The sequence below is a fragment of the Tamandua tetradactyla genome, chromosome 7 (assembly GCF_023851605.1).
Source record: "Tamandua tetradactyla isolate mTamTet1 chromosome 7, mTamTet1.pri, whole genome shotgun sequence".
Lineage (NCBI taxonomy): Eukaryota > Metazoa > Chordata > Mammalia > Pilosa > Myrmecophagidae > Tamandua > Tamandua tetradactyla.
The window spans coordinates 102,106,372-102,134,288 of record NC_135333.1 but is presented as its reverse complement, the minus strand read 5'-3'; the positions used below and the strand labels follow the sequence as shown (position 1 = coordinate 102,134,288).

The window sequence follows — 27,917 nt, the reverse complement described above, 5'->3', positions numbered from 1 at the left end:
AAAAAACCAACACACACACACACACACACACACACAAAAAACAAAACAACAAGAACAACAAGTGCTGGAGAGGGGGTGGAGAAAGAGGCACACTTACCCACTGTTGGTAGAAATGTAAAATGATACAACCACTCTGGAAGGCAGTTGGGAGTTCCTCAGGAAGCTAAGTATAGAATTGCCATATGGTCCAGCAATAGATTGCTAGGTATATATTCAGAGGACCTAAGGCAAGTGTCATGGTTAGGGACATGCGTCAACTCGGTCAAGTTGTGGTAGCTGCTTATCTGATTGGGCAAGTACTGGCCTGTCTGTTGCAATGAGAATATTTCATAGGATTAGGTCATGATCACTTCAGCTGCATCCACAGCTGATTCCATTTGTAATCAGCCAAAGGGGGGTGTCTTCTACAATTAGTGATGCTAAATCTAATCACGGGAAGCCTTTTAAGGAGGACTCAGAGGAGACAGGCCCCATTCCTGCTTCGGCTGGTGAGCCTCTCCTACAGAGTTCATCCAGACTCTCCATCGGAGTTGTCAGCTTCACAGCCTGCCCTGTGGATTTGGACTCTGCATTCCTGCGGTCAGGTGAGACACTTTTATAAATTTTATATTTGCAACTGTTCCCTGTTGATTCTGTTTATCTAGAGAACCCTAACTAATACAGCAAGGATACAAAGGGCCATTTGCATATTAGTGTTCATAGTAGCATTACTAATGAGTGCTAAGAGATAGAAACAACCTAAATGTTCATCAATAGATGAGTGGCTAAATAAACTGTGGAATATACACACAATGGAATATTATGCAGCTGTAAGGCAGAATAAAGTCATGAAGCATGTAACAATATGAGTAAACCTTGAGGACCTTAAGCTGAGTGAAATTAGCCAGAAATAAAATGACAAATACTGTATGGTCTCACTAATATGAACTAATATTAATGAGCGAGCTTGGAGAATTGAAGTTAAGAACACAGGTTATCAGGAGATAGAAATACTGTAGAAACAGCACAATTGGTGCTGAAGGAATACAGACTGTGCAACAGGACTCACTGTAAAAATTCAGAAATGGATACCTAAATACTACCTGACTATAGCACAATAATATAAGTACTGAATGAAGCTGAATGTGAGTATGACAGAGGGAGAGGTCTGGAGGCACAGATGAAACCAAAAGTTACAGGATAAAGACTGAGATGGTGTAATTTAGGAATGCCTAGAGTGGACAATGATGGTGTACAAATTATGATGATTATATGTACAATTAAAAAAACCTTCACGCTTGAAGGAGAACAAATGAATGTCTATATTGTAGGGTGCTGAAAATGGATGGTATATAGGAAAAAGTACAATCAATGCAAGCTAGGGTCTATAGTCAACAATAACACTGCAATATGCTTCTACTGAATATAATAAAGGGCATTATGCAAAAACTAATGTCAACAGGCAGGGGGCATGGGGAAAGGGCATGGATTCTTTGTGGAACAAAAGGAAATGTCTTCAGATAGATCATGATGGCAAAGGCACGCTTACACACTTAGGTTGGATTGCACAATGTGTAAATAAAACTTTTTAAAAAGGAACAGAAAGAAATAAGTACTAAAAAAAATGTGGAGAAAGACATGTACCTATTCAGTTGGTAGATAAACTGAGAAGTGTGGCCCCTTGGAGGGAAGTGTGGCGGTTCCACTGGAGGCTAGAGGTGGGGTTGCCATATGATCCTGTAATCCTGTTGCTCAGTATATACCTGGAGGAACTGAGTGTGGGGACATGAATGGACATTTGAACACTGCAGTCTCTGTCAGCAGTGTCGCTATCCACAATGGATGGAGGAGGCCTAAGGGTACAATGACTGAGGAATGAAAGGTGGAACTACAGTGTATACATACAACGAACTGAGTGGCCACAAGAAGGAATGAAGTTGTGAGGCATTCAACTAGGTAAATGAACCTTAAGGACAGTATGTTGAATGAAATGTCAGAAACAAAATGACAAATATTGTCATGGCTCACTCATATGGAGAAACTAAATTTAAAAAAATCTTGGTGAACTGAAGTGATGAGCATGGGTGATCAGGTTAAGGCCTTGGGTAAAGAGTCCTAGATTGTAAGCTCTTAGAGCAGTCACATATATTCACGAGTTGTACCTGTTATTTCTAATTTCTGAATACTGAGCTGTTTGTTTATAACCTAGTTGTTCCCAGGAACTTCAGATATTTATGTTACACATGAGACTCAGAATTAGTGCTCTGAAGCTATGAAAGTCAGCAGTAATCCATACAGGAAGTTTAAAAAGTTGAAAAAAGGAACTGACTTCAAGTAGAGATATGAATGAAGCTGATCTGGATAGGACTAAGGTAAATCAGAAAAGAGGGTAAAGGATGGTATCATGCATAATTTAAAACTCCAACTGCTGTGTGAGACCAAAGGGAGTGGTGTTTATTTGGTGCAAAATCTATATTTTGTGTAGCACATTTCCTAGCTTAATCTGCATGGTCAGTGTGCTAGTTTGAAAGGATCTATGTCCCCTAGAAAAACCATGTTTTTACCAAAATCCCATTTCATAAAGGCAGAAAATAACCCCTATTCAATATTGCATGCTTGAAACTGTAATTAGATTATCTCCCTGGAGATGTGATTTAATCAAGTGTGGTTGTTAAACTGGATTAGGTGACAATATGTCTCTACCCGTTGGGGGTGATTAGTTTACTGGAATCCTCTAACAGAGGAAACATTTTGGAGAAGGAGACTCAGAGAGAGCAGAGAAGAATGACATAGCCGTGAGAAGCAGAGAGTCCATCAGCCAGTGCTTTGGAGATGAAGAAGGAATACGCCTCCTGGGGAGTTTTATGAAACAGGAAGCCAGGAGAGAAAGCTAGCAGATGACGCCTTGTTCACCATGTGCCCTTCCAGCCGAGAGAGAAACTGTGACTGTCTTCTCACTTGAGAGAAAAACCCTGAACTTCATTGGCCTTCCTGAACCAAAGTATCTTTTCCTGGATGCCTTTAATTGGACATTTCTATTGACTTGTTCTAATTGGGACGTTTTCTCAGCCTTAGAACTATAAACTAGCGACTTATGAAATTCCCCTTTTTAAAAGCCATTTCATTTCTGGTATATTGCATTCTGGCAGCTAGCAAAACTAGAACAGCCAGTTTAGTTGACACCATAAGTACATGGAATATTGAAAAGGGCTTGAGACTTTGATAGTTTGTCTAGGTTAGTATGATGCTGCAATATATTACAGAGTAATTTGGGCAGTGAACAGAGAAGTATTTGCAAGGTTACTTGGGGCATAGGGAAGATAGGAGGAAATATTCAACTTCCCACTTGGAGAATTTCTAATATTCTTGGAAGCAGCGGAGACAGCAAAATTGGTATGCCAAGCCCTTGATCTTGAGGTCTGCCTGATGAAAACTTATTCCTGCAAAGGAGAGGCTAAGAGTCAGGCCTATGAGTCTCCCTCAGAGAACCTCTTTTGTTGCTCAAATGTGGCCCCTCTCTCTAAGCCAACATGGCTAGTGAACTCACTACGTTACCCCCCATAACAGGGACATGACTCCTAGGGGTATAAATATCCCTGGCAATGTGGGGCAGAAATCCCAGGACAAACTGGGACCTGGCATCAAGGGATTGAGAAAGCCCTGACCAAAAGGGGAAAGAGAAATGAAACAAAATAAAGTGTTGGTGGCTGAGAAATTTCAGGGTTGAGATAGGTTATCCTGGAGGTTATTCTTACACATTAAATAGTTAATCCTTTCTTGTTGATGGTGTATTGGAGTGGCTAGTAGAGGGAAGTACCTGAAACTGCTGAGCTATGTTCCCAGTAGCCTTGATTCCTGAAGATGATTGTATAATGATATAGCTTCTACAATGTGACTGTATTAATGTAAAAACCTTGTGTCTGATGCCCTTTTTATCTAGAGTATGGACAGATGAGAAAAAATATGGATAAAAGATAAACAATAGGGGGAGAAAAGTTAAAATAAATTGAATACTTGGAAATACTAGTGGTCAATGAGAGGGAAGAGTAAGGTATATGGTATGTATGAGTTTTTTCTATTTCTTTCTTTTCTGGAGCTATGCAATGTTTTAAACAATGATCATGGTGATGAATACACAATTATGTGATGATATTGTAAGCCACTGATTATACACCATGTATGGAATGTTTGTATGCTACAATTTACAAACAAAAATATTTTTTTAAAAAAGTAAAGGTAAAAAAAAAAAATGGCCACAGATTTCTCTCTCTCAACCAATACGGCAAGCAAACTCACTGCCCTCCCCTCTCTCTACGTGGGACATGACTCCCAGGGATGTAAACCTCCCTGGCAACATGGGACAAAAATCCTAGAATGATCTGGGACTCAGCATCAAGGGACTGAGAAAACCTTCTCAACTGAAAGGGGGAAGTGAAAAATGAGACAAAATAACATGTCAGTGGCTGAGAGATTTCAAACAGAGTCAAGAGGTTATCCTGGAGGTTATTCTTATACATTATATAGATATCCTCTTTTTAGTTTAAGGTTTATTAGAGAGGCTAGAGGGAAATGAATGAAAACTGTAGAGCTGTATTCCCATAGCCATGTTTCTTGAAGATGAATATATAATGATATAGCTTTTGCAATGTGACTATATGATTGTGAAAAGCTTGTTGTCTGATGTTCCTTTTATCTACAGATGAGAAACAAATATGGATTTAAAATAAATAAATAATAGAGGGAACAAATGTTAAAACAAACTGAGTAGACTGAAATACCAGTGATCAATGAAAGGGGTGGTAAGGGGTATAGAAAAAAATAGGAGGAACAAAGGTAAAAACATATTGGGTAGATGGAAATACCTACTCCAAAGGTATGAGAGGGAGGGGTAAGGGGTATAATGTATGAGTTTTTCTTTTTATTTCTTTTTCTGGAGGGATGCAAATGTTCTAAAAATTATGGTGATGAATATATTACTATGTGATAATATTGTGAGCCATTGATTATATACCATATATGGAATGTTGTATATTAAGAATGTTCATGTTTCTATACTGTATTGACTTGTCAATTAAAAAAAAAAACTGTTAAAAAAAAAGGCCACAGATAGGACGATTTTGTTCATATGCCAACTCTTTTGCAAACTTTAACTATCTCCCAAAATGTCTATACTATTTTGCATTCCTGCCAATAATAAAATAAGAGTTCCTGTTGCTCAGCATCCTTGCCAGCAAATGGTATTATCACAGTTTGGGGTGTTTGTTCCCATTTTAGACATTCTGGTAAGTGTGTAGGGGTATCATATTGTGGTTTTAATTTGCATTTGTCTAATAAAAGACGATGTTGAAAATCTTTTCAGATAAAAAACATATTCAATCTACCTGTGTCCAACTGGAGTACATAAAAATAGAGAAAATAGACAATCCTCAATATTCAAAGAGATACCTTGAAAATTTGTAGCTCAAGTGAAAAATGTAAATTCTCAGAGAAAGGAGAAATTATCTTAGTATAAATTTTTAAAATAATATACATCTAGAAACATTACAATGAAACTACATATCAAAGTATATAAATTTTAAAATAATCTCTTCCTTGTTTCTTCACAATTTTCACACACCCTTGGTAAAGATCCAATTAGAAGATTAAAAATCTTCTCAATATATATTTTAGTCTTGTGTAGCAAGTTTATCAGGAATCCTCTCAATCTTGCACACTTTTTATTTTTCTTACAACCTCTGCAGATGGTAAATGAATTAAGACACTCTATCCTTCAGACAAGGAGACATCTCTGATGACCAAAACCTACGTGTCTTGTTCAGTTTTCCTTCAAAACCTAATTCCACAGCAAATCAGATTTTAAAGACAAATGCAACTTAAATGATGTGCTCCTAGCATATTTGGGGCACCACATTTTCAGATTTGGTAAACATAAAAACAGTATTACCTCCCCTTAATGTCTTTCTAAAGCAAAAAATGCACCAGGACTGGATTCATCCCTAGGAGTAATCTCTCACGCCGCCAGGGAGACTTTCACCACTGGATGTCATGTCCCATGTAAGGGAGAGGGCAATGATTTCACTTTCAGAGTTGGCTTAGAGAGAGTGAGGCCACATCTGAGTAACAAAAGAGGTCATGCAGAAGTAAACTCTCAGGCATACTATAGGTAGGCTAAGTTTCTCTGCTATCTACATAAGCTTCACAAGAGTAAGCCTCAAAATCAAGGGCATGGCCAATTGATTTGGGTGTCCCCAAAGTTTGACAGAGTAACAGGGGATTCTCTGATGGTAAAGTTTAATAGTTCCATATTTTCTCTCCCATCCCTCAAGGGGCTTTGCCAATATTTTGATTATTTGTTTAATATACTCAAGGATGTATCCAGGTATTACATTAAGCTATACAGGATTAAAGGACCTATATCTTATTCTAAGCTCCCTGTGTTTCAATTGTTCAAATTATCTATACAGATAGGTTGAGTTAGATTATGTGCTACAGAAAATTTAGGTTCCAGACCAAATAAACCTTTTCTTTGGTCTCTAATAGTATGTGCGGTTTTAAAATATAGACAATGTATTCCTTATCTCTGTGTTCTGGATTATGTTAACTCTGACCTGATCAGCTTTGTTCTTATCTCTAAATACCAGAAGTCATATAAAACAGCCTCTCAAAATCCAAAAATAATATTTACCACTGTGGACTAAATGCAACTGCTATAAGAGCTATAATCTAGGCCTCTGTTTTCTTATAAGCATCTAAAGGCGACCGTACAATAATTGTTCTTTCATTTCTTGCTTATTTTGCCTCACCAAATATTCCACATGTTCATTTACTTCGCTGCATACCTCATGATATCATTCCTTTTTATAGCAGCACAATCTTCAATCATATGTATACCACCATCGTTCGCCAATCTACTTCTCAGTCAGTGCGTTCTTTAGCCACCTGCATTCATCTGGCCTTATGTATAGTACCAAAGTCCACAGTCCATATACACTTTCAATTTTAGATAATTTCATGGTCCCAAGACAAAGACAATGAATAAACATGCCATAACCAAATAGGAAATCTAAGCCTCCTCTTCTCTCTTGTCCCTTGCCACTTTATTTATCTCTGATGTTGCTGTGGTAGTGCTGATATTTTCCTTTTAAACACAGCCCATAGCATACAATAGCAGTTTACCCCCTGTACCCTGTACTTAAACACACTTTGTACACAAATACCTTTGAAGTAGTTCTTGCAAGAACTAGTTTATATTTCTAGTGTCAATCAGTGGGACACACAGGTCTCTACAGCCCCTTTCAATCTTGTTCATCTTCAATATGGTAACATTACTTATAGACCCACTAGAGAATCAACTTCACTTCTATCTATTCCTTACATTGGAATTCAACCTCATTAGCTAACCATTCACCCATCTCTAGCTTCTTTGAATCTCTAAGTCGCCTATATTTTGTATTACAACCTTCTTATTTTATCTTTATGCAAGTCTTGAGAGTGGAATCATACAGTATCTGTCCTTTTGTGTTCAGGTTATTTCACTCGGCATTATGTCCTCAAGGCTCATCCATCTTGTCACGTGCTTCAGGACGCCATTTCGTCTTACTGTTGCATAATATTCCATTGTATGTATATACCACATTTTGCCAATCCACTCATCTATTGATGGGCATTTGGTTTGTTTCCAATTTTGGCAATTGTGAAAAATGCTGCTATGAACATTGGTGTGCAAATATCTGTTTCTTCTGGGTATATACCAAGTAGTGCTATTGCCGGGTCATAGGGAAACTCGATATTTACTTTCCTAAGGAATCGCCAAACTGTCTTCCATAGTAGCTGCACCATTATACATTCCCACCAGCAGTGCAGAAGTGTCCCACTTTCTCCACATCCTCTCCCACATTTGTAGATTCCTGTTTGTTTAATAGCACCTGTTTTTATAGGTATGAGGTGGTATCTACCGTAGTCTTCATATGCATTTCCCTTATAGCCAACAAAAACGAACATCTCTTCACGTGTTTTTGCTCTTCAGAAAAATGCCTATTCATATCTTCAGCCCACTTTATAGTTGGATTGTTTGTTCTTTTATTGATAACTTGTATGATTTCATTATGTATACATGATATCAAACCTTTGTTCAATATGTGCTTTCCAAATATTTTCTCCCATTGAGTTGGCTGCCTCCTCACCTTTTTGACATTGACAAAGTCTTTTGAGGTGCAGAAGCATTTGATTTTGAGGAGTTCCCATTTATCTATTTTTTCTTTTGTTGCTTGTGCTTTGAGGGTAAAGTTTAGGAAGCTACAGCCTATTACTAGGTCTTGAAGATGTTTCCCTACATTTTCTTCTAGAAATGTTATGGTGTTAGCTTTTATATTTAGACGTTTGATCCACTCTGAGTGAATTTTTATGTAGTGTATAAGATAGGGGTCCTCTTTCATTCTTTTGGCTATTGATATCCAGTTCTTCCATGCCCATTTATTGAAAAGACTATTTTGTCCCAGTTCAGAGCTTTTGAGGGCCTTGTCAAAAATCAGTTGACCATAAATTTGGTGGCCTATTTCTGCACTTTTGATTCGATTCCATTGGTCAATGCTTCTATCTTTGTGCCAGTACCGTGCTGTTTTGACCAATGTGGTCCTATAATAGGTTTTAAAGTCAGGGAGTATTAATCCTTCCACTTCGTTCTTTTTTTTAGGATGCTCTTAGCTATTTGGGGTCTCTTTCCCTTCCACATGAATTTGGTACTTAGCTTTTCCAAGTTTTCAAAACAGGTTGTTGGAATTTTGATTGGTACTGTGTTGAATCTGTAGATCAATTTGGGTAGAACTGATATCTTAACCATATTTAGCCTTTCTATCCATGAGCAGGGAATATCTTTACACCTATCTAGATCTTGTTTGATTTCTTTTAGCAATGTTATGTAGTTTTCCGTGGACAAGTCCTTTATGTCCCTAGTTGAGTTCATTCCTAAGTACTTGATTCTTTCAGTTGCTATTTTGAATGGATTTTTTTTCCTTAATCAACTCCTTAGTTAGGTCACTGCTTGCATATAGAAACGTTATTGATTTTTGCACATTAATTTTATATCCCGCCTCCTTGCTGATTTTATTAGCTCAAGTAACTTTGCTGCAGATTTCTCAGGATTTTCCAAGTATAATATCGTGTCATCTGCAAATAATGAAAGTTTTAATTCTTCCTTTCCAATTTGGATGCCTTTTATTTCTTTGTCCTGCCTGACTGCTCTAGCTAGAAGTTCTAGCACACTGTCGAATAACATTGGTGACAGTGGGCATCCTTGTCTTGTTCCTGATCTTAGGCGGAAAGTTTTCAGTCTCTCTCCTTTGAGTATGATGCCCTTTTCATATATTTCCTTTTTTGTACTGAGTTGTTATCTTTGATTCCTATCTTTTGAAGCTGACTTTTGTTGAATGCGCTCAGCATCAATGGAGATGATCATGTGATTTTTCCCTTTCAATTTGTAATATGCTGTATTACATTAGTTGATTGTTTTGCATTGAACCATCCTTGCATTCCTTGTATTAACTCCACTTGGCAGTGCTGGATAGTTCTTTTAATGTGCTTTTGGTTTTGATTTGCTAATATCTTGTTTAGAATTTTCGCATCCATGTTCATTAGGGAAACTGACCTGACTAATATCTTGTTTAGAATTTTCGCATCCATGTTCATTAGGGAAACTGGCCTGAGGTTTTCTTCTCTTACAGCATCTTTATTCAGCTTGGTTTTAAAATGATATTAGCTTCATAAAATGAGTTAGGTAGAGTTCCTTTTTCCTCAATTTTGCTGGAAAAGTTTGAGCAGGATTGGTGTTAATTCTTTATGGAATGTTTGATAAAATTACCCTGTGAAGCCATCTGGCCCTGGGCTTTTCTTTGTAGGAAGATTTTGATAACTGACTGGATCTGTTTACTTGTGATTGGTTTATTAAGATCTTCTGTTTCTTCCTGAGTCAGTGGAACTTGTTTGTGTGTTTCCAGGAATTTGTCCATTTCATCTAAGTTGTCTAATTTATTGGCATAGAGTTGTTCATAGTATCCTCTTATGGTTTCTTTTATGTCTTCAGGGTCTGTCATAATGCACTCCTTCTCATTTCTGATTTTGTTTATTTGCATCATGTCTCTTTTTTTCTTTGTCAGTCTTGCTAGTGGCCCATCAATTTTATTAATTTTCTCAAAGAACCAACTTTTGGTTTTACTGATTCTTTTATTTGTTCTCTTGTTCTCCCATTCATTTAATTCTGCTTTGATCTTTGTTATTTCTCTTCTTCTATTTGCTTTGGGGTTAGTTTGCTATCTTTCTCAAGTTCCTCTGAGTGAGCAGTTAAGTCCTCGATTTTTTCTCTTTCTTCTCCTTTTTAATATAGGCATTTAGGGCAATAAATTTCCCTCTCAGTACAGCCTGTGCCATACCCCATTAGTTCTGATATGTTGTACTCTCATTTTCATTCGTCTCCAGATAGCCACTGATTTCTATAGCAATTTCTTCTTTGACCCACTGGTTGTTTAAATCTCCATATATTTGTGAATGTTCTCATTCTCTGGTGGTTATTGAGATCCAGCTTCATCCCACTGTGATGAGAGAAAGTGCTTTGAATAATTTCAATGTCTTTAAGTTTATAAAGACCTGTTTTGTGCTCCAGCATATGATCCTGGAGAATGTTCCATGAGCACTGGAGAAGAATGCATATTCTTGTGTTTTTGGGTGCAATGACCTACTTACGTCTGTTAGGTCTAATTCATTTATCAAATTGTTTAACTTTTCTATTTCCTTGTTGATCTTCTGCCTGGTTGTTCTATAGAGTAGAGTGGTGTATTGAAGTCTCCTACTATTATTGTTGAAACATCTATCACTCCCTTCATTGTTGTCAATGTCTATCTCACATACTTTGGAGCTCCCTGACTGGGAACACAAACATTTATGACTGTTATTTCTTCTTGGTGAAATGTCCCTTTAATTAATACATAGTGTCCTTCTCTGTCTCTTACAATGTCTTTATATTTAAAGTCTGATATTAATATAGCTACTCCTCCTTTCTTTTGGTTACAACTTGCATCAAAATCTTTTACCATCCTTTCACTTTCGATCTATTTGTATCTTTGTACTAAGATGAGTCTCTTGCAAACAGCATATAGCTGGATTATATTTTTTTCATTCATTCTGCCAATCTGTAGCTTTTAATTGATAAGTTTAGTCTGTTAACATTCAAAGTTATTACTGAAAAGGCATTTCTTGAATCCACCATCTCATCTTTCTATTTATCAGATCTATATATTCTTTTCCCTCTTTCTGTTTTTATCCTTTAAGTTACCCTTACTGGTACTTTTCAATTGTGTGCCCTCCTCCACACCTCTCTCTCCTGTCTGGTTTTTTCCACTGGCAGAACTCCCTTTAGTATTTCTTGTAAGGATGGTCTCTTGTTGACAAATTCTTTCAGGATTTGAAATTTTAATTTCAAAAAATTTTAATCTCTCCCAAGTTTTGAAGGACAATTTGGCTGGGTACAGAATTCCTGGCTGGAAGTCTTTCTCTTCCAGCATCTTAAATATATCATAGCACTGCCTTCTCGCCTCCATGGTGCCAGCTAAGTAGTCTGAACTCAAGTCTTAAATGGTTTCCCACGTATGTACTAGAATTGTTTTTCTCTCCCTGCTTTTAGAATTTTCTGCTTCTCTTCAACATTTGACAGACTGGTTAATATGCGTCTTGGGGAAGGCCTATTTGGATTTATTCTGTTTGGAGTTTACTGAGCTTCTTTGACTTGTATTTTTATGTTCTTTATAAGGTTATCCTCAATTACTCTTTCTAGCCCTTCACTCTTCTCTTCTTCTGCAACATTAATGATTCTTACATTTGTGCACTTTGTTTTGTCCATCATTTCCCTGAGATCCTATTCAAAATTTTTCATCTTTTTTGCCACTTGCTGTTTTAAGTGTTTGATATCAATTATCCTGTTCTCTAGTTCACTTACTCTTTCTTCTATCTCTTCAAGTCTGCTGCTTGTTGTGTGTTTCTAGTATGTTTTTTATTTGTCCAACAGAATCTTTAGTCTCTATGATATCTGCTATTTTTCTATTTATCCTTCAAATTTCTCTTTCTGCTCTTCTATCTTCTTGATCTCCTTTATGCCATTAGCCACCCCCCTTATTTTATTAAGTAGAGTTAAATGATTGTCTTTGATTACTTGTTCCAATGTCTGTCTCTTCTGGTGTTTTAATTTGGTTATTAGACTGGGCTATATCTTCTGCATTGTGATACGCTTAGTGATCTTCTGTTGTTTTCATTGCATGTAAATATCTTTATTTACTTTCGAAGTTGATTTCTTTCAGTCATTTAAAACCTTGTGTTTGCAGTATGGATGTTAGCAGGATGCAGAGCATGCGGCAGGGCACAACAGCATGGTGATACATTAGAGGGCAGGTATAGGCACAGGTTGGGGATGCTACGCTGGTGCCTATGAACCTGGGTGCCCTGCACCCAGGGAAGATGTAGCTGTGCAGGTGCACGTGTCTGAAGGGTGTAGCCCTGCTGTGCATTGGTCTAGGACATGGGGTCCTTTGTGCATATGCACAGAGCTGTACCAGCAGGTCAACGTTATGCCTGTATGGGCTGGGGAATGTGATCCAGCTGTATAGGTCAGCACTTTCCCAGAGCTGGGGAGTGTGACTGGGGGTCGTGTGCATGCACAGGTCTAGAAGTACCATAAACTGATGTGCCTGTGCGGACAGCTGAGGATAGGCAGGGTATGGCTGTGTGCTGGGGGGGGGGGGGGGGAGGGTGTCGCCTGAGTATGGAGGTAAGTGCCTGTAGCCTTTATATGCTGGCGACAGCCTACAGGGAGCAGGGAGGGGGGAGGTAGTGCTTGACAGGGGCGCAGGAGAGGTGGGTTGGGCAGTACTTGGGGTGGGGTGTGGAGTGGGTATGCGCACAAGGGCATGGTGGGGTAGGGGTGCTTAGAGCTCTGGGAACAGGAGCAGGAGATAGGGTTCAGGTACAAGGGGCATGAGGTAAGTCGTGGGTCACAGGGCTGTGCTGATGAGGGTAGCATGTTCAAGGAACGTGGCTTGGCTTACTTCTTAGTCCCCGTCTCCCCATTCGGGCACTCTCCATTCGGGTACTCCTATGTGGGCTCCAGGCTTCCACCAATATTGTGGACTTTGAAAAACATTAAACTCTGGCTATGTTTTTGCAACCAATGGAATGCAAATGACATTACTTCTTCTTTTATTTCCTAATTCCTTAAAAGGAAAGATTTTTGAAAATATACTCTAGAATTTACTCCTAAGCTAAAATAGAAGAGTCAAATCACACTGGACTGAAGCTGGTTCAGGCAGTCCTTCCAGATGCATTCATTCAACTATTATAACATTTACTGGGACTCTGCTCTAGAGAAGGAATTCTGTTTGATACAAAGATGATGAATTAAGTAATTTTCCTTTCAGTCTATACAAAAGGTAGTTGGTATTATAAAGTCTTAAATATATTCTATGGGTAGTTGGAAAAGGTGTTAGAACTTTTGGCTGTACAATGGTTATTGCAAACAACTGGCTGTATGATGCTAAGAAAACAAAACAAAATTTATACTAAGTAAATAAAATAAAATTTAAAAAGCTAGATAAATTGCAAACACACCTCTCTCCCTTAATGCCGGCTTTCAACTAAAAAGTCAACTTTTTCCTCCACTGAGTGAATCAAATGCATTTCCTTAATCTGGTCCTCAAGTCTTCAAGAATTTTCATTAAAATAGCTTATGATTAAATATTTCAGTAGAATAACAATGTGTGTTCTTTAATGTCTCAAGATTAAATATCTTCATCACCAAGACTTCATCTGACTTGTAATTTCCTGACTACAAATATAGAGGGTAGAAAAACACGTGGTGTAACAGTTGCTGAAATAAGGACAAGAGGCTTTCTTCTTAATTTTTCTCAAACAGGGCCAGAGAAAGATGCTAACAATAGAATAAAATTTCATGGCAGAACTATGCAAGCCATAATTAGAAATCAATTCAGTATGAAACTGCCAAAGCTCCTGAACAAGGATTATATACGAGAGAAGGGTGTGCACGTATATGCATGTGTGTATATTTACACACTCACCAATATAAGCCAAGGAAGCTAATGAAAAATAGATAAGTAAGTAATTTTTAAAGACAATTAGTTATCCTGAAGGTACAAATAATCACCACAATTCAGTTTAGTTTACGTACTGTAAAAGTTATAAATTTCCATTGTTCATCTACCATGAAAAAAGTACAAAATAAGAATAGCAATCATTTTGATTACTGGCATGTCTTAGGCAGTTTACGTACACATTCACATTTAATTATTAATTAAATATATATGTATCATTTAATTCTCATTACAGTGGTGAGCAAAATGAAACTCAGAAAAGCTAAGTGACCTTCCCAAGATATATTGTAAGTGGCCGAGCTGGGATTCAAGCCAGATCCCTAATTCCAAAATTCTTACACTACTTACCTAATTACTAAGCAATGAGAATCATTGTGGCAATTCTCCATAAACCCTTCTACTGACTACATAAAATTCCTTATTGTGGATGCACTAGAATCAATTTTATCATTGTCCATATATTACAAAGTCTAGCTTGTCTCTAAACATTTGATATTTTTTTTTGTACAAGTTACATTTTTGTACATATCATCTATTGTTAAGATTAATTCCTTACATTTCCTAGAATTGGAAGTGTGATTCATGGACTAGGAACACATTTGGGATCTTGATACCTATGTTCAGTAATTACCAAAAGAGGTATAAGGAAACTTCTTGGGATGACAGATAAGTCATTATCTTGTGTTAATGGTTTCAAGGTGAACAGATATATCAAAAGTATTAAACTGAACACTTCAAATATGTGTAATTTATTGTATACCAGTAAACTGATATTACTCAATAAAGCTGTTAAAAAGAAATAAGAAATTTGACTAAACTGAGGTTGCCAAGCCCGCTAGAATACGTGTAAGCACTCCAGTCAGTAGTCCCAGATAAGTCCATTTTTCCAGCCATTCTAAGCCCAAGCACCAGACATATAAAATAAGGAAGCCGTCTTTGGAATGAATTCTCCAGTCTCTGCTGTTTCAACCTCTAACTATTCAAATCACCTGCAGCCCTGTATACTTTGCGGAGTCCTTACTGCTTCCTACTCACATCCCTGACCTCTTAAAACCGAGAGCATTATAAAATGGTTGTTATTTTATGTCACTAAATTCTTTAATGGTCTATTACCTAGCAAGAAGTAAATGAAACAAAGATGCATAAAATATCTTGGTTAAAAAAAAGGGGCAGTTTATAAAACAGTAATTGGCAAAGGATTCAGTATTTAAAATCATAAAATCAAATAATCATGAAAACAGAGTTTAAAGGAACTCTAGAAGTTATATGTGTGATCTTCCATTCCACATAGGAACATCTTCTCCAGCATCCCTGGAGAAATTTCTATGTCTACTAATTTAGAATAAGGGCGCTTTGAAGTCTGTTTATCAAACATATAATATTGAATGAAATTAAGAAAGAGGAACAAACCACAGGAAGTAAGAAGCTGAAGGTCACCAAACCCAGAAGACAAGGGAGAGGCCAGGAGAGCCATATGACAGAGGAGGCTAGACAAAGGATCACTGGCAGCCAGATCCAGAACACCAGTCTTCAGGAACAAAGCATTGCCTTGATGATACCTTGATTTGGACTTTCTCTTAGCCTCAAAATTGTAAGCTAATAAATATCCATTGTTTAATAAGAAAACATATATATATATATACACACACACAATATTCTTACTGTGTATATTTAAGAAAAGTATGCAGTGAAAGCAGGACTTTCATCCTGATGATAATGGCTGATTAAGTAATATAGACCAAAGCCCCACTGAGAACCAGAAAAGCTAAATAAAATACAAAATCATCTGTTTGAAGACAATGAGAAGTTAACAAGGCACTAAAACTTGTGGAACAAAGAGCCCTTGCATTTGGGGCTATTCCTGCCTGAGAGAGCTAAGTGAACAAGAATTCACGCAGAGATTGTCAAAGAGAAAGAGCCCTGGGAAACAATCTAGACCTTGAGTTGGGACACCAAATGTCTGCACTCTTAGCATGAAGCAAACCAGAAACAGACCAGACATTTCACTGACTGAAACCTAGCTTCGATCCCTGAATATGGTTAATGTGATTTTAGATTGTATATAACCCTAGTAGTGAGAAATAAACTAATATAAATTCTTACTAGAGGAAAATATCATCATTCTAGATCTCAAATAATTTTTATAAATAACCAAGCAATCAAAAATAATTTACATAGGAACAAATAAGAAAATGTAATCAAATTCAACAGAAAAAAATAGAAACAAACATAAAACAATTTTGCTTAATATGTTAAAGGAAATAAAAGACAAAATTGGAAAATCAGCAGAGATCTGCAAACTATAATAACTAAATGAATATTCTAGAACTAAAAGTTATAATAATTGAAAAACGAGAAGTCAACTGATAGGTTTAACAACTGATAAAAAAATGCTGGACAGGGTTTACAGGGTTTATAAGAATTAATCAAAAGTGCAATCAAAACAAAGAAAGGCAAACTGCAGATTTCTAGAAGTAGGATCATACTGAATAAAAACTTGTAAACATCAAACAAAACGCAATGGAGGGTAAAAAATAATAGAAATAACCTTTTTCTGCTCCCTTTTTTTCTGTCCTGACTAATTATCATTAGAAGTATTGTTAGGGGAGCAAAAAATAGATTTATATTCTAATCTGGAAAGGCAGTTTAGGGGATTTAAAAGTAAATACTACTAGTTCACATGATAATTGTAAAAATATTTGCATCTTCCTATTTTCCTGGAATCATGAAGATATTTAGTAATAGGTCATTAATATAGCAATGCAGATATTTGTAAGAACTTTCTACTTGATATTTTGAGAACATTCACAGTTTGGACAGCTGATCAAGTGGTCTAAGTTAGTGTTTAATATTTAGAACTTAAGAACTTTCCTACCTGAACTTGCAGATTTTTTTCCCTTGTTGCTTTAATTTTAAATTGGCTCATGAAACTTACCGCACAAACACAGGCTTTATAATAATTACATGGGTACTTTATTTAAATATGCCTATGGTTAAGCTAACTAAGACATCCATTTTTCGTGGTTCTAAGTGTATTGTTTGTTTTCTTAAAAAAAGTAAATATCACGTTATTTGTTTATTATAAAAATCAGTTTATAAACAAGTAATGATTGAAAATTAAAGTGTCTTGGAAAGTTTCCTAAGGTCTGGAGACACAGATTCAAGATTAGACTCTACCACTTGATAGTAAATCTCTTCATTGTACCAAGCCTCAGTTTACTAATCTTTAAAAAGGAAATAAAAACTTTTTCAGGGAAAAAATAAACTGCTGGACAGAGAATTAGTAAAGGATAAGATCAGCAGAAAATCCAAAAATGAAAACCAAAAAAAATAATAATAATAAGGTAGAAATTCAGGTAAGGAATATAAGGTAACAGTCTAACATATGTGTAATTGGATTCTCAAAAAGGAGAAAGGAAGAAAAGCAATATTTGAAAGGACAACGCCTGGGAAGTATCTAAATCTCATTTAAGTCACCAAACCAGACTCAAGACCTAGAAACCTCAAACAGGATGTAAAACACTCAAGTACTCTCTTTTTTCTCTCAAGAACATCAGAATAAAACTGTTATAAAAGAAAGAGAAAAATCTTTAAAATAGGTGGCTGCATGGGAGAGGAAAAATAATAAAAACTGACTTCTTACCAGAAACAATAGAAACTAGAAAACAAAGGATTAATAGATTTAAACTACTGAAAGTGTTTGCAAATCCAGAATTCCAAACCCAACAAAAATAAAGTGAAGGGAAAATAATATATTTTTAGACAACAATAATGGAAAGAAATGCATACCAAAGTAAGTATTAAAGCATATATCCAGAAAGAAGAAAAATTATCCCTAATGAAAGTTCAGAAACACAGAAAACAATGAAGAACAACAAAAAGGATAAATCATTAAACAAATCCAAATGAATATTAACTATATAAAATACTATTAATAACTTGTGGGGTTTAAAATACACACATGGAACTAAAACATGAAACAAGTTATGTTTCAGGAACAGGATGAGAGATCAGGTAATTCTTAAGGAGAAGGAAACAAATGAATCTTTTTATGATGCTTCTTCTGTCTAGAAAAAGAATGCTGAAATAAAAGGGCAAGCCAAATGGAAAATGTGAAAGCAAAATAAAAAGTCCCCCAAAAGTAAACAAAACATTTCATACTAACATTACTTACAATTCATTTTAAACAAATTAGGAATGAGAGGAAAAAAAAAACAGAGGGAACAAAAAGTAAATAGTACAAACCTTGACACTGATGGAAAAACTACCTCAGAGCTAAACCTATAAAGGAAAGTTGCTATAAAGTATTCCTAAGAACTTGAAAATAGTCAATATTCCAAAGCTGCAAAGTGCAGGCAAAGTATTACCTAATTACACTACCATAACCATTTGTATGGTGATTTTCAATTTACAAAGGGCATTCACAAACAAGAGCTTGTCAATTCTGTGACAAAAAGTGTTATTAACACCATTTAACAAATGAGGGAAGAGTCTCAGAGAGATTAAAAAGTGGAAGCATCCAGTGTTCACTATATTACTCACGATGTCCTTAATGTACAGTACTCAGAGACTGAATAAAATTGTTGACTTACAAAAAAAGGGAACTGAATAAGAAAGGATAGTTATTGGCAACCACTAACAGAAAATTCTCACCTAACACTGACAGACCGTGGAGAAGGAAGATGAGTAAGAGATGCTCATACTTGGGCTCATGCCTTTATTGGAACTGCTTTATAACTGAGTATTTCTTGTTTAAGTTGATGGTATCCTCAGGAATAAGGCCCAATATGGCTTCATCTCTTCTTGATTCTAATTCTATTACAGTGCTATAAGAAGTTCTAAAGTATTTAACATTTTAAGCATGGTTCGTATAAGCCTTGGTACCTGTGCTGTCTATATTTTATATAGAAATATTTCCTTAACAGCCATCAATCTTCATATTCTGAGATTTACATCAGTTATGAAATAATTTTTTAATTTAAAGGCGGAGATGTTTAGCTTGACATTTCAAATATAGTACAAACTACCTTATGAGATCGCTTTCAGATTAAATTCCTTTAAAACAGAAATTTTACACTTCTACTTAAGCAATGTTTCAGTAGAAAGAGCAAGACTAGTTAGTATCTGACAGCTAAATTTTAACTTTCAAACTCTGAAATTTAGCCAGTTCGTTTTGAGACTAGTAAGTACTTCAAAATAAATCTTATGGGAGTGTATTTTACTAAATCTATACACAGAAAGTCTAAACATGTGGTAGATAATAATGGATTGTTAAATACAGTAGGGTAGACTTGATGTCTAGACAAGATAGTGTGAGAGCTGTACTTTAAGAACATTGTTACTTGGTCTGAAAAAGGTTATAAATAAAGAATGTTGCTATCATATGAAGTAAGAATGAAATGCTTAAATCATGCTCATACAATAGATACATTGTCACCACTTCTAAATCAATTCCATTTTAATCCATCATGTACTAAAAGCTGAATCTTTTCCATGTCCCCAATGTCTGTAAGTCCCGAAGAAGATCATACACATGATTACTCTTTACTTTTAGTCTTTCTACTTTAAAAGTAAAACAAAAATAGCCTACTATACTGAGAGAGAACACATGAATGAGAGTTCTGGGAATCATCAGTCTACAGATGGCAGATGAAACTAGACACTACAGAAAGGAAAGAGGGCCATCAATAGGACAGTGGGTAAATGTAACATGTTTATTGAAGGGACAGTATCTACATAATCCATTAACTCAAAGAAACTAATTAATTAATGACTAGATATTTGAGGTCTTTATTCTTTAAAAAGAACATATTATTGTACTCTTTATTTTTAAAAAAAGGTAAAAAAAAAATCAAAATACCTGAAAATTCTAAAAATAACTAAAACTGAAAGGAGCTACATATAACATTGTAGACAGAAGAATCAATCTTTAGCTTTTAATTTTTTTAATCTGGTTTAGATTCAGTCCAACCTTTTTTATCTGGAGGAAAAAGTTAAGAAAAGCTAATGAACAGAAAGTACAGCCACAAAAATGGCTAAAATATAGATTCAAAATACAATAAAAATCATGCATGAGATTAATTTAGAGTAGGTCTACTAACTTGACAGGAAAAAAAAATCGAGGGCGGGCCGCGGTGGCTCAGCGGGCAAAGTGCTTGCCTGCTATGCCGGAGGACCTCGGTTCGATTCCCGGCCCCAGCCCATGTAACAAAAAACGGAAAAACAAAATACAATAAAACAAGAAAATGTTTAAAGATGTTTCCCTTTCTTCCTTCCTTCCTTCCTTCTATCCTTCCTTCCTTCTATCTGTCTATGTTTCCCTTTCTTAAAAAAAAAAAAAAAAAAAATCGATTCCGGAATTAACTTAGTTCCTCTTAGCTAACATTTGAGGTAAGGCAAGGGGGTTCCCAGACGGTGAGGAAATAATTACTTCAAGATTGGCACAGGCATGACTAAAAAAAAAATGGCTTTACTAAAAACATATACTTGATTTAAGTCTTTTGAAGATAAAAGAAACAAAATAAACAATTTCTTCAACCAAGTGTCTGAGTTCCCTATTTCTCTGTTTTAGACCTCTCTGTATATAAAATGATTCCCATCCACACATCAGCTAGAAATTATCAGATAAACATTTTCATCTAAGAAGTTAAGAATAAGACATTTGAATAAATAACATATACTTTTTCAACAGAGGAGCAGTTAGTGGCAGAAATACAAGAATACCTCAAAGATATTGAGGGTTCAGTTCCAGACCACCGCAAAACAGTGAATAGTACAATAAAGTAAATCAAACAAATTTTTTGGCTTCCCAAAGCATTAAAAGTTATTCTTACACTACACTGTAGTCTACTAGGTGTGCAACAGCATTCTGTCTAAAAAGAACAATGTACGTACCTCAATTAAAATGTGACAAAGAGAAACAAAGTGAGCATATGCTGTTGGAAAAATGGCACTGATAGACTTGCTTGGCACAAGGTTGCCAAAAACCTTTAATTTGTTAAAAAAAAAAAAAGAAACACAATATCTGCAAAGAGCAATAAAGTGAACTGCAATAAAATGATATGCCTAAGAATAATCCCTATTCAATAGTGTATGTTTGAAACTGTAATCAGATCATCTCCCTGGAGATGTGATCTAATCAAGAGGGGTTGTTAAGCTGGATGAGGTGACAACATGTCTCCACCCATTTGGGTGGGTCTTGATAAGTTTCTGGAGTCCTATAAAAGAGGAAAGATTTTGGAGAATGAAAGATGCAGAGAGAGCAGAGCAGAACAACATAGCCACAAGAAGCAGAGTCCACCAGCCAGTGACCTTTGGAGATGAAGAAGGAGCATGCCCCCCAGGGAGCTTCCTGAAACAGGAAGCCAGGAGAAGAAACTAGCAGGTGACACCGCGTTCACCATGTGCCTTCTCATTTGAGAGAGAAACCCTGAATGTCATTAGCCTTCTTGAACCAAGGTATCTTTTCCTGGATGCCTTAGATTGGACATTTCTATAGACTTGTTTTAATTGGGACATTTTCTCGGCCTTAGAACTGTAAACTAGCAACTTATTAAATTCCCCTTTTTAAAAGCCATTCCATTTCTCGTATACTGCATTCCTGCAGCTAGCAAACTAGAACAGGGAGCATCTGAACAAGTGTTAAAACAAACTGAGTAGATTGAAATGCTAGTGATCAATGAAAGGGAGGGGTAAGGGGTATGGTATATATGAATTTTTTTCTGTTTTCTTTTTGTTTCTTTTTCTGAATAGATGCAAATATTCAAAGAAATGATCATGATGATGAATATGCAACTATGTGATGATATTGTGAATTACTGATTATATACGTAGAACGGAATGATCAAAAGTCAAGAATGTTTGCGTTTGGTATTTAAAATAAATTAATTAATTAATTAAAAAAATGATATGCCTATATCAGCATTTACACAAAACAACATTATTTATTTTAGAATGGTATCCCAAAGTAGGCAAAGAGGTTTTAAAAATGAATTTGCTTTCAGAGCACTTTTTCTTTTTTAGTTATTATCCACCATGTGAAAAAGAAAAGAAAAACAGACTTTTTCCCCTTGAAAATGGTAAATTTTTGTGTGATTTGAAAAATACTATACATTTAAAGATTACTTAAAGTCTATTTTCAGTTATATCCATAACAATTGCATCAGTTTAGATTTTAACCATATCTACTAATACTACTTTTAAAGAAAGCTCAACAATGATTGGGACAAGTAACATTCTTTAGATTCTCTGAAAATTCAAAGTACTCCAGATGTTTTCAAACCTGACTTGTCATTAGAATCATGAGATTAAAAGATAAATCCAGAGTCCATGGATTTGGGAATCTATTAGTAGGCAATCTGGTGGGCTCTTACATAGTTAGTACAATCTGCATAGCACATTACAGGACACATACAGGCATTTTATAGTTATAGCATTAACAAAATCTTGAAAAATCACACATATCAGATGTAATGCTTTGTTTATTAAAACATACACCTATTGGGTGGGCAATGGTGGCTCAGAGGCAGAATTCTCACCTGCCATGCTGGAGACCTGGGTTCAGTTCCCAGTACCTGCCCATGTAAAAAAACAAAACAAAACAAAACACCTATTTAAAAAAATGTAGAGAAGTCAGAGGATTTGCATTTTAAAATATAATTCATTTAAGACTGTGAATAGTACGTATGTATAAATATATACATATATACACATATATATTCTGTATATAAACTGTGCATACACATACATATGTGTATCATATCTGCATATCTAGACGCTAGAGAAAGAAATTAGGCAGCTGAGAGATATGGGTGAGAAGAAAACTTGTTTTTCACTGCATTTCCTCTTGAATTTTTTTGAAGTTTAGGCTTTGCACGTGTCTTCACCGAAACTGCAGCATTCACTAGATAGTGCTGGAGAATATTTTAACATAAACTAAAAAAGAATATATGCATCTGAGATATGAAAACACTTTCATTTCCCAAACTATACTTTTCTTACTGTCAGTAAAATCAACTGTTAATATTTGAATAGAAAGACTTTCATATCTTTATGACTTCATGTTGATACAAGAATATTAATCTCTTCCCCTCCTCAACCCCATGCTCTACTCTCTCAGCCACTCAGCTCCATAAAATGAAGCTGCCAATCAGTTAGCTAATATAAGACACTGGCCTGTTACCATTATTAGTGTTTGCTGAGGATCATAGAGCCATAACTCATTCTAGACAAACACCCATGGATATATCAAACAAGACTCTTTCAAGTAAATATTACAGTTCTTAGTTTTGAGGTGACATCAATTACAGGTTAGTTGTGATGGTAGCCTACAATCACATTTACAACAGATATTTGTAAACATATATATTTTTTATATCTTACCTACACAAAGAGAATGATTTATATCTCACCAACACAAATATAGAAAGCACCTGCCTTTTATAATTTCTCTTTGGCTCATTCTTTCCATGCAGCATTCTAAACACATTAATCAACTGATTCTGGTTAAAACATTAATGAATGTGCACTTTAATTCATCCATCAAAAGTCAGCCTTACAACAGTGTCTAAGTTGTAACATACCACTTACAAAGATTTTTCTGAGTATATCTCCTGATTCAGAAATAAAGTAACTTCTCAGGCTTCTATAAATTGAATAGAACTTAAAATATCTCACAAGAACTACTAAAAAACAGTTTATCAACTAGTAGCTAAAATAAAATTCCTGAAATCTAATCTAATACCTGGGGTTAAATTATATTTCTCAGATCTTTTCAGCAAACAATAATAGGGCAGAAGAATCCTCACATAATCCCTGTATATCTCTGAGTTCTACAAGTCAATAAAACCTCTAATAACAGTTGTCAAGAACTTTCCATGATCACAGTTAGAAACTGATAATACAGTTTAGAAAGTGCTTTTTGCATAATCTGTTATTTCATTTATTCCTAACACTCCCAGCAGAGATAGGCCAAATGGATAATATTTCTATTACACAGAAGAACATCAGCCATTTTCCTTCACTAATGCTGTTTCCAAAGATCGTTTATCATATGTAAACTTTCTATATTCAATTACATGTTAAATTCCATTACTTGTCTTTGATGACTTTTTATCAAGTTTTATCACTACTCACATCAGGATGAATCATGGTATAGATCAGTAAGGATACTGTGCCAGTTTGAATCTTTTTTTGGACCCAGAAAAGCCATGTCCTTTAATCCTCATTCAATATTGCTGAGTGGGAGCTTTTTGATTGTCTCCATGGAGATGAGACCCACCCAGTTGGGTGTGGTAACATCTGATTAGATGGGCTCCATGGAGATGTGTCTCCGCTCATTCAAGGTGGGGTTGCTTATTGAAGCCCTTTAAGAAGAAACCATTTTGGAAAGAGTCACAGAGCCCACACAGACAGAGACCTTTAGAGATAAAGAAGGAGTATGTTCCAAGGGGAGCCTCATGAAACAAGAAGCCTAGAGAGAAAGCTAGCAGACGTCACCATGTTCACAATGTGCCTTTCCAGTTGAGAGAGAAACCCTAATGTCATCAGTCTTCTTGAATCAAGGTATCTTTACCTGAATGCCTTACACCGGATATTTCTATAGTCTTGCTTTAATTTGGATTTCTTCATGTCATTAGAACTGTAAACTTAAAATTTAATAAATTCCCCTTTATAAAAGCCATTTTGTTTCTGGTATATTGCATTTCGACAGCCTGCAAACTAGAATAGATATAAAATATGAGGAAACATAGATAAAGAAAGCTCTTTCTCAGGATAACTTAAAAAAATGTGTTTTTTTAGTGCAAAGGTAGAATATTGCGAGAGACCTCAATCCCACAGTAACAACCAAAAAGAATGACTGCATGAGTTACATAATATCACAGTTTTTAAAAACTCATCAGAGAGCGAAGGACAAAAATAAGCCAAAATAAACTAAACTTCAAAAGTGTCAAGCTCACAGGCTGCTGCTATTCTGACAGAACTATGTAAAAGAGACAAATCCACCACAAAACAGAATAAGGCAAATAAAACAGAAAGAAAATTTGACCCACAGTAAAAAGATATAACAATCAATAAAAATAATTAATAGATGGGTCTTAGGTAATGGAACTACTAGACGTTAAAAATAACAATGAGAAAATGCCACAACATCTAATGAAAAAGATGGATAAAAAAGCATGAATAAATGGGGCATTTCAGCAATAACATGGAAATCGTCTTACACAACCAAATGAACCAGAGTCCAATAAGGACAAGAGAGAAAGAATTTGGCAGCAGAAATATCTGAAGCAATAAATGGTTGAGATCTTTACAAGTTAATGAAAAACATTAACTCAAATTGAAGGTTATCATTAAAACTCAAGAGACTAAATGCTAAGAGGTACATCTAGGAAAATCTTAAACTCTTGAAAACTAAGGTAAAAAACTGATCTTAAAAACAACAGATAAAACAGTACATAGAGGGAACAATGACACAAATGATGGCTGCCTTTGTACAAGAAGCAACAGAGGCGAAAAATTACATTTTTGAAAATGAAAAAAAAATAGGAAAGATTAAAGACTTATAAAGATAAAGAAGAGTTGAGGTAATTAGTCTCCAAAAGTCCTGCATTACAAGAAACGCTAAAGAAAATTCTTGAGGCTACTGAAAAATGGTACTAGGTGGGAACACAGACCAGAATGAAGGAATAGAGAGTCACAAAAAGTGGCTAAATAAAATATATGCACACACACTCACATATATTTTAATGCATTTATTTAAATGACTATTAGCAGCTCTGCCCTATCAAGACGGTGAAATAAACACTACTTCCAGACTTGATGTTCCCACTGAAGCTTTGAATAACCAGCAAAACTAGCAGAAACCTCTTTCTCAAAGACCAGAAATAGTTCAAGGACTGTAATAACAGGTCAAGCGCCAAATCAAGAAAAAGGCCACATAAAAATGGAAGAATTTCATCGCACCCTGGCAAGGCCCAACCCACCCCTCACCAGCTCAGCCAGCCCTCGTTCCCAGTGTGGTGGAGCTTACGGAGGGGCAGCATAAACCTTCACACACATACTGGGGGCATATAGGTCTGGGCTAATTTGTCTAGTGGTGACCTGAGGGAATCATGTTTCAGAACTTGCCCTGTACGTAGAAAACACTACGTACTGGGCAAGTTCTACAGGAGGTTGCAGGAGAATAATCAAGTCGTGCTGCCTGTACCATACATTCAGGGCAAGAATCAGATGAAGTGGAGCTAAGAAAACATGATCAGTTGAACACGGCCATTCTAAAGGTTTGGAATAAGTATGACCAAGTGTCAAAGAAAACTATGAACACAAACCCAATCTAATGATAAAATCTTAGGGAAGAGGGAGAAACTGACTATCAGAGTAAACTCATCAAGATAATAAAATACCTACATGTCAGCAAAAAATTACAAGAAGCAAGAAGATATGGCCCAGACAAGGGAACAAATTAAAGATTCAGAAGAGACACAGAATATAGAAAAAGTAAGACTCAATGCCAATCCTGCTCAAACCCTTCTAAAAACTGAATGGGAAGGAACACTATCTAACCCATTCAATGAAGCCAACATCACCCTAATACCAAAGCCAGATAAAGATAATTAATAGAAGAAAAGAAAATGAGGTCGGGGCAAGATGGCAGCTTAGTGAGGTGTGAAATTCAGTTCGTCCTCCAGAGCAGCTAGTAAATACCTAGGAAGAGTAGAGAACAACTGCTGGGGCCACATCAATGACTGGAAACACAGAGTACAACAGGCTGGACAAGCTGGACTGGCTGAGATCCCACAAAGAATTCTCACTAGATAGAACAGCAAGGCTTCTCAGTCTGCAGCACTGCCCCAGGCAAGGGCAGAATTAAGCTTGTCTGAAAGACAAAGTAACTGGTCAAGTGAAAGGAGTTAAATCCCTAAAGGCTGTACATTCCCCAAGAGAAAGTGGGGCCCAGCTCAAGTTGAATCACTTCCTCAAGGAATTCAGACACCAGGGAATGGAAAATTGAAGCAATTAATGCCAACCTCTAACCTCCTGCTCAACCACACTCATGGAAGGGAGGGTCCACTGAAGTTATGAGCACCACACCACTTTACACTGGTGGGAAGCTGCAGGCAGACAAGTGCCACGTACTGGGCAGGGAAGGAAAAACAGAGTCTAGAGGCTTCAAGTCAAGTCTGTCAACCTGCTGGGTCTTACCTTCACCAAAAACTAATGCTGGTGAATCTTTCCTCCTGAGAGGAGATCAGTCCAGTCTGGGAAAATTTCACTGGGGTCTATAATATCTGAGAAGATACTCCTCAAAAAAAAGGGTGGGCACAGTGGCTCAGCAGGCAAGAATGCTTGCCTGTCATGCCAGAGGACCCGGGTTCGATTCCCGGTGCCTGCCCATGTTTAAAAAAAAAAACAACAAAGGCTGTATATAGGCAGGGCAAGAAACAGAAAAACAAGAACTGAAAAAAATCTGAACTGTTCAACAGAACATGCTAGAGGTCTAGAATCAGTTAAACTGAATGTAAAAAAAAAAAAAAAAAAAGAGAACAAAGCCATCCACCAAGAAAATCCTAGCTAAAAAAGTGAAAACAATCTCGAGAATAAACTAATTAAGGAAATCAAATGTCTAGACACCAGCAAAAAATAACAAATATACTAGGAAAATCAAAGACATGGCTCAGTCAAAGGAATAAAATAACAATTCTAATGAGATACAGACATTGAAACAACCAAAACAGGATACTCAAATAACATGGAAAATCTCATCAAAAACCAAAACAAAGAGTTGAGGGAGAA

The 27,917-nt window shown here is 36.1% G+C and overlaps 1 protein-coding gene across 14 annotated transcripts in view; it reads right to left on the bottom strand.

Annotated features, from left to right (window-relative positions):
- PPHLN1 (periphilin 1) overlaps nucleotides 1-27,917 on the bottom strand; it is a 194,350-nt gene that overhangs the window by 44,027 nt on the left and 122,406 nt on the right. The window contains exon 11 of one of the 14 annotated variants that reach the window (XM_077170611.1): nucleotides 20,454-22,696. The exons of the other annotated variants lie outside the window; for them this stretch is intronic. Coding sequence (XP_077026726.1) covers nucleotides 22,607-22,696 — 90 coding nt within the window. The 3' untranslated portion in view covers nucleotides 20,454-22,606. Of the gene's footprint in view, nucleotides 1-20,453; nucleotides 22,697-27,917 lie in introns of those variants that run through there. 14 annotated transcript variants of the gene reach the window in all.